The 8271-nt window shown below is 37.7% G+C and overlaps 1 protein-coding gene across 1 annotated transcript; it reads left to right on the plus strand.

The window, feature by feature from the left end:
- The first annotated feature begins 3173 nt into the window (after positions 1–3173).
- On the plus strand, positions 3174–5566 carry s1pr3a (sphingosine-1-phosphate receptor 3a). Its single transcript, XM_030131442.1, has 2 exons — positions 3174–3378; positions 4094–5566. Exon 2 carries the CDS (start codon positions 4160–4162, stop codon positions 5348–5350), a length of 1191 nt encoding a protein of 396 aa, XP_029987302.1. The 5' UTR covers positions 3174–3378; positions 4094–4159; the 3' UTR covers positions 5351–5566.
- Positions 5567–8271: the final 2705 nt, after the last annotated feature.

Here is an 8271-nt window from a genome sequence, read left to right on the forward strand (position 1 = left end):
CAAACAGTGTGTTGTAACGTAAGCACTATTGAACATGTACCGAGTAAAATATTACTGAAAATTGATTAGTAATGCCTTACACTTCTGTGTTACAGCAAAAAGTAATCTGTTACTGTAATGCATTACTTTTGTAACAAGTTACTCCCAACACTGAGAATTCCACGTCAGTCTTGGTGTCAAGTCCCAGTCTCAACTATATTTTTACTCTTTGTCTCGAACAAAAATGACTTGGGATTCTATTTCAAAACCACAGACTTATAACTTAAAGTGGCAGGAGATGAAATCAGGATAAAAAACAAAGGCCAGACTGTGAAACCACACTGCTTCTGTTGCTGTGTCCTCTCTGTCCAAATCAAAATACCATATAAATAAAGATGATCTGATACTGTTTGAATTTGATCAGTGATTGGGGATTCCATCTGCCAATCATGTGCTTAACCCCTGTTGCTTATGTCGGCCATATTACATCAGCATCATCAGTCATTAGTCACATGATCTTTACCACAGACAGGCCGAATATAACGAGTTGACAGGAATTTCCTTTTGAAGCCAGTAGTTTCTGATTTGGCCAGATGTTTTTTTTAAGCTGGAGCTACTTTTGGAGTGTCCACATTTGGACAAAGGGGGCGGAACTGAGGGAGCATGAGGGGTCAGACCCATCTGCAAGGGGTCAAAAATGAGCTAATCTGTAAAACAGGGAAACCAGGCTCGATACACACCAGAGAAAACCCACAGTGACATGAGGAGAGTATGCAGACTGCATAGACCCTGCAGGACCCAGGATTCAGACTCAGATTCAGATTCTGATTTTGATTCCTTTATTGTCATTCAAATGCATTTAAAAAAAACATGAAGGAACAAAATCTATCACCCAGGACCAGTGTAATAATAAACAGATAATAAATAATCTAATCTTAAAGCAGTACTTAAAAAACATACAGGGTGGGGAAGCAAAATTTACAATATTTTGAGGCAGGAATTGAAAGACAGTGTATGACCAATTAGTTTATTGAAAGTCATGAGAATTTATTTGCCACAAGAAAATTGACATAATAGAAAATGTTTTTATTCTATGTGTCCTCCTTCTTTCTCAATAACTGCCTTCACACGCTTCCTGAAACTTGTGCAAGTGTTCCTCAAATATTGGGGTGACAACTTCTCCCATTCTTCTTTAATAGTATCTTCCAGACTTTTTTGTAATAGTTTTGCTCATAGTCATTCTCTTCTTTCCATTATAAACAGTCTTTATGGACACTCCAACTATTTTTGAAATCTCCTTTGGTGTGGCGAGTACATTCAGCAAATCACACACTCTTTGACGTTTGCTTTCCTGATTACTCATATGGGCAAAAGTTTGTGAAAAGGTATGGATAATAGTGTTAGGTATGATTATGACATCAATATATGTTTGGTTTCAAAACAATTGACGTAGTGCCTGCTGAGAAAAAACAACTAAATGTTCATTGTAAATTTTGCTTCCCCACCCAGTATATTAAATAAAACTCAAATCAATGAATAAAAACCAATTTAATCAACAATAAACATGTCATGCTGTGAGACAACTGTGGTGACTACTGTGTTTCCTCTGTGGTTTTAGATTTGAAATACACATTTAGCCTCACTATACTCTTGGACTTGATGACTTATCTATGAAATATTTTCTCAAGTAATCAAGTAATTGCGTTGTTTCTAAAATGTAAGAAAATGCTGAAAAACCCATATCAGGTAATAATAATGTGCCATTTACTGTCATAGAGGAGACAGAAAATAGAAAATATATGTATAAGAAGCTCAGATCAGAGAATTTAGACTTCTTCTCTTTCACATTATTCAACTTGATCATTAGTTATTAACCCTTTCATGCATACTGGTCACTACAGTGGACAGCTAGTCTATAGCTGTTCTCTTGTATATTCATGGATTTTGTTGTTCTTTTTTTTTTTTTTTTTTTTTTTTAACACGTACCTTTATTAAAGTTTTAAGACACTACATATCTTTTCTGACATGAATTGGTAACATTATGTAGATCTCTCCTGAGCATAAACCCCCAGAATCACAAGCCCTCCCCATAGTTTTCACACAATTTATCACTAAATTCATATTTCTGTGCATCAAAAATTAAACGTGTGGTGTCCAGCTGAGTGGACATTTTTGCAACTTAATGAAAAATAGGTTCATAAGAATTTTTGTTTTTCATTATTATTATTTTTTTTAATGTATTTTTGAATTTTTTTAAAAATTATTTTTATTTTATTTTATTTATTTTTCAGAAGAAATTTTTCAGTTGTATTGTTTTTTTCATATGTAAAGAGGAATAAAAATACTCAGGAAAAAATTTTGATAATGGTTCTCATAATTCGTGCATGAAAGGGTTAAAGTAGCTGTTTGAGTAGACCTCAACACATAAGTTCAACTTTAGTCATGACTTAACCACAGGACAACCCTTCAATAGCTTCCCATACTTTTGTCTTCTGTGTGTCTCTGATTTCTTTCTTTTCTTTCTTTTTTTTTTTTTTTTTTAGTGTGTGTGATTCTTCATGTTACCATATATTCCAGTCATCTCCAATGGAAGAGGTCTGACCTCTCTCATACACTGAAGCAGCAAATGGATCCAGTCATTGAGCCAGTTTTCAACATTAAAAACAGTGACTCATCAAATCCTTGGTAGAAAATGGGCTGTAAATTATGTTTTCTTTTGACAAGTGGATAAGACAAGTTCCTTGGAAATAAAACAAACAAACAAACAAACAAACAAACATAAAAATGTGTTCTATCTCCAATCTGTGGTCAGAGGCTTACATGGAATTACTCTGGAACTAGTTTAACCAAAACCACAAATATAAGGTGTCAGATTTGAATATTATGCAACTATTAGATAAAGCCTCGGAGCACAAAACTAAAATGTGTTTGGACAAGTAAGTGCAGTAATTTTCTGCCAGACTGGGACACGCAAATCAGGTGGATCAGCTGGGACTCAGAACCTGCAAAACGGAGAATCTATCCCACAACCTTTTTGCATATGTCATAATTACACGCGTGGGTCTGACCTCTGTCTCCCCCTCTTCCCCCCTGACTCAGATGTACTGGTCCAGACGCAGATCCCGCCCCACAGGCAGCTGGGAGGAGTGAGACCAGGACTGTCCTAGAGGAGCGCACAGACACGGAGGACACACACCAGAGTGGAGGACACGACACGGACTTAATGTTGGCAGGAGCAGACTTTGGATTTCACAGTCACAGGGACCGTGGACTAAGAACTGAACTTTAGATTCATTTTTTTTTTCCTCACCATAAATCTGACATAATACAAGAAGTGGAAACCCATCCAGAGTCTCCACCTCCACCGGGATGTTTAGATGAAGAAAATCACTCCAGAAGGTATGGGAACATGTGATACTATCAGTGTGTTCATCAACAGTTGGGTTGTTCAGATCCACTAGTTTCCCAAACTTTCCCAGACTTTTTATGAGCTGGCACCTTGTATAACTTCAGCTAAACTTGTACCAAATAAAACAGATTTAGTTGATTTTGTCATAAGAGAATCCCAAATACTTCTAAAAATGTTTTCCAGACTTAAAATTGAACTTTATCATGAGAAAAAAAACATGGTGAGTTTATCCTGAGGCATAATATCACAATTATGCAGCTGGTTGTTTGTGAGTCAGAACGCTTTAACTTTACAATATTTGTCCACAAAGATATTAAATTAGACGTTTATCTCCTTAGTATTTAGTATTTGCTCTTGATGTACAATCTGTTTTTTACTAACTTAATTCTTCTGTATAGTCTGTTTAATTATTTTACCATTTCTCTTTTAATCTGCTTATATCACATACTTTCAGGTTTCTTCATGATTACTTTTATTCCTCGAAGTCTTCTCAAAGATATTTTTTGTGACAATACTAGGAGAAGGAGTTGGAGTTTATAAGTTATGCTTCTTCGGACTCCTTTTTGAATATGTATTATATGTCTTATGTTTGTGTTTTGTTTATTTATTTTCTTCTGTTTTGACATTCATATTCGAAATAAATACATTAATCAATCAATACTAAACATTGATCTTTTATAATTTATTTTGCCCATCTGTTTCCAGTGCTGTGGCGCCCTCTGCTGTGTGACCGAGGAAGGCCAGGAAAGGGCAAGCATCATTGGAAACATCATGGAAGAGGGGATGAACCCTGTCATTGTCAGCCACTACAACTATTCAGGGAAGTGGGACCGTCCTCGCAGCGGCAGCGCCTGTAAGATGGCCGTGCTGCTCTTCATTTGCGTTCTGATCGTGCTGGAGAATGTGACGGTCCTGCTGGCGCTCTGGAGGAACAAACGCTTCCACAGCCGCATGTACTTCCTTATAGGGAACCTGGCTCTGTCAGACCTGCTTGCCGGGGTGGCCTATGTGGTTAACATCTTTACCTCAGGACGAAACACCTTCTTCCTGACCCCGGTGCAGTGGCTCGCCAGGGAGGGGAGCATGTTCGTGGCCCTGAGTGCGTCCACGTTCAGCCTGTTGGCCATTGGGATAGAGAGGCACATGACTATGGTGCGTCTACGTCCCTGTGAGACAGCAGGTCGGGGCAGGCTTCTAGGACTGTTGGCAGCCTGTTGGTTGGTGTCAGTGTTGCTCAGTGCTCTGCCTAGTCTGGGCTGGAACTGCCTAGATAAACTGCACTCCTGCTCCACTGTGCTGCCACTTTATGACAAAAGTTACGTGGCCTTTTGCATCAGTGTGTTCAGCGCCCTTTTGGTGGCCATCATCATCCTTTACATCAGGATATACCGTCTTGTGACTTCCAGCGGCCGCAGGGTGAGCAGCCGGCCTTCAGAGCGCTCGCTGGCCCTGCTGCGGACAGTGGTTATTGTTCTTGGAGTGTTCGTGGCGTGCTGGGCCCCCCTGTTCGTCCTGCTACTGCTGGACGTGGGCTGCAGCCCCCATAAGTGCCCTGTGCTCTACCAGGTGGACTGGTTCATAGCTCTGGCTGTGCTCAACTCGGCCCTCAATCCTCTCATATACACTCTGTCCAGCAGAGAGATGAGGGCTGCCTTCTTCCGTTTGCTCTGCTGCTGTCAGACCAGCATGGAGCCCACTGGGACCCCTGTAGTGGGCAACCCCCACCTGGGGACAGTGATCCCCACAGTAGAGAACAGCAAGACCAGTTTAGGGGGAGGAGGAGGTGGCAGTGGGGTTGGCAAGTCCACGCTAAACAGAGGGAAGGTTCCCACACCTATGAACTCGGACAACAAACATGGAGATCTGTGTGCCACCCCCGTACCCCACCCCTCCGGCCCCGCAGACCTGCTCTCAGCGGTGCTCGTGAAGGCAGGGGCACTACCCCCCCTCAGCAAGTTCTGAAAGCACCTTACAGACATTCAGACTTTCAGAGAACTTTCTGTTTATGCACTATGGCAGGTGTAGCACGAGATGCATGAAGTACAGAAGAAGCAGAGTCACATAGAGTCAAACAGACTCTGATTGTACAGTCAGATCCAGTAAAAGCCACTACAACAACTCAGTACTGATGACAGAGGCAGAGCAAGTGAGGGCTGGGCGATACGACCACAAACAGTACACTGCAAAAAACAAAATCTTACCAAGTGTATTTTTCTCATTTCTGGTCAAAATATCTCATCACACTTAAAATAAGACATAATCACCAAAAGAGTAACTTGTAAGCGAGATATAAGAACTTAGATATAACAACTTATTTTTAGATAATAGATCTTGAAAATCTTATTTCAAGAAGTCTTAAGAAGATAATTTTCAGTTGTTCCATCGGCAGATTTTTTTTGCTTGAATTATTGCAAATGTTTTCTTTTAGGTGTGATGAGATATTTGGACTAGAAATGAAAAAAATACACTTGGTAAGATTTTGATTTTTACAGTGTAAAAATACGTACGTCCATGATAAGTTAAGAAATCTGATGCTTAATTGTACTTTTTTTGAAATCCAACACTTTTAAAACAGTTACAGTGGGAAAAAAAGTTCCCATCAGAATTTGTAGGAGCTAAATGAAGTAAAAGTAGCAACACTACAAAATGTCTTGTGTTGTATTTGACAGTGCAAAATAGAAATATGTGATAAAATGGTACCAGGATAATTAGCATGAATTTTGTATCGCCCAGCCATAAAATGAGATGTCTATCTCATCTCATAATAACATTTCAACACTTTCATTAACTTTCATCAATTTCATGCAATTTATTCAACCACGTGAAACTCGTCTTTGTCGATGTTGTGTCAAACTGTCTTTTTTTTGTCTTTATGAGCAGAAAAGATGAAACTGGTGCACTTTTTTTTGCATTTACTTTATGCAATTATTCTTAAAACACCTGCAATTTTTTCCCATCACAGCTTATATCTGGTTAACTATTTATTTTCTGTGAAAACATTTGCCATGTTAATAATGTAAACTGTTTGGTTTAATTTTTTTTGCTATGTGTGCATAAAAACCATCATGGTACTGGGACGTTATTATTGATTTTAGTTGTGATTTGAGATGCACTGTAAGAGAAAACAAAACTACAGGTTTATTGTCAGACTAGCGGCCTCTTGAGGCGGCAATCATTGTTACACACAGGCAAAAGAAACTGAAGAATGAAAAAAAAAAAAGAAAAAAAATTGGTACACATCATTATTATTTTTTTACCACTAGTGGGGCAGAAGTGTAATGTTTGTCCTGATGGTGGCACCAGAGGGAAGGCCATGCCATGACTTCAGTGAGAGGCGTTCAACCTTTGTTCATTTCAGACTCAGATCTAATTTACCATGTTTTTTTTTGTTGTTTTTTTTCATCAGTCCAAGCTACTTATCCAGGTCGACTTGTATCAGCTGAACTGTGAGCTGAATTAGTGTGAATAACAAATACACTCAGACTTGTTTTTTGCTTCTCATCAGCATATCTAAAAACCACTCACACATCAACTAACCACTAGTGAATAGGAATGTTGGATGTGAATTATTTAATGGTGGTAGACTGTAAACGACATTTCTTCCCAGGTTGGTGTAGTAGTGCCTGATACAATTACAGTATATAGCCGGTATAATAAAATCCTATTGCCTTTTATGAGATTTTCATGTGTCATGTTGTTGTATTAAATCAATAGTGTTCCCTATTGAGCTCTAACTGCATTAGATTCACACATTTTCTTACTTAAATCCATCTGTATCTTTTTGCTCTGTAAACGTCTGCTTTTACTCATATCAGTCAGCTGTAGTCATGGTTTGTGGGCTGAACGCATACATATATTAATGTAGAAACGCTTTAAGTTGTCATTTCATCATTTGCTATTCAGACAGGAGAAAAGAAATGTCATCTGACTTAACCTGCTGCTCCCATGTAATAGGACGCTTTTATCTCCTGCCATATGTAGACTGGGGTCAGACAATGATGAATAATTCACAGGAATCCTTGATTTTATTTTAACAGGGGTTTTTTAGTTGAATATGATGGTATTAGTCATGAAAGGTAAATGAATGTCCCAATGATCTGAAACAGTAGATTTCATTTATATGAAACAGGATAAATGATTGGACTTACAGCCACTGCCTTAGCTTAATGTTATCATTATAAAAATGAAAAAATATACAAATTCATATCTATCAGTATTTATTACTGTCATGACAAATGTCACATTTTTTATTTATTTATTTATTTATTTATTTATTCAGTTTTAAAGTTTCATTTATTCTCCTGAGGGAAAGCTGAGGGAAATGGGGAAAAATAATGTTATTTGTGGTTTATTTTGTTGCATGTTGTACATATATTACAAAAAGTTACAGTGAAGATGCAGAGAAAAACAACATATAAGAAATAAAAAGATGAAAACATTGTAGAACAACAAGACAGAAAAGAGACGACCAAATGGAAAAGTCTTAACAAGAAACAAGATAAATCAATCAATCAATCAATCAATCAATCAATAAATCAAACAAAAATACACATGAAAAACCAGATTGGATTAAATGAAAATATTGTATAACAAGCAATAAAAAGACAAGATAGAATGGATCAGACACAAGATAAATTCAATGTAAAAATATGACAAAAAGAAAAAGGCAAATGAAATGAAAGCATAAGAGGCACAAGACAAAAAAGACCAGACAAAGCAAAACTAAAGTTAAATACACAAGATGAAAAAAACACAATTAAAGAAAACAATGTGAAGGACTTTTTTGTGGTTTTAAGAGGGTTATCTGTAGTACTGATACTCAACAGTCACATATTGAACCACACAAAACCACCGATGGATCAACGCTATGTGTCTAGACTGTA

The sequence above is a fragment of the Sphaeramia orbicularis genome, chromosome 4 (genome assembly GCF_902148855.1).
Source record: "Sphaeramia orbicularis chromosome 4, fSphaOr1.1, whole genome shotgun sequence".
Taxonomy (NCBI): domain Eukaryota; kingdom Metazoa; phylum Chordata; class Actinopteri; order Kurtiformes; family Apogonidae; genus Sphaeramia; species Sphaeramia orbicularis.

Coding starts and splice junctions, on each gene's coding strand:
- s1pr3a (XM_030131442.1), top strand. CDS start 4,160: ATGGAAGAGGGGATGAACCCTGTCATTGTCAGCCACTACAACTATTCA.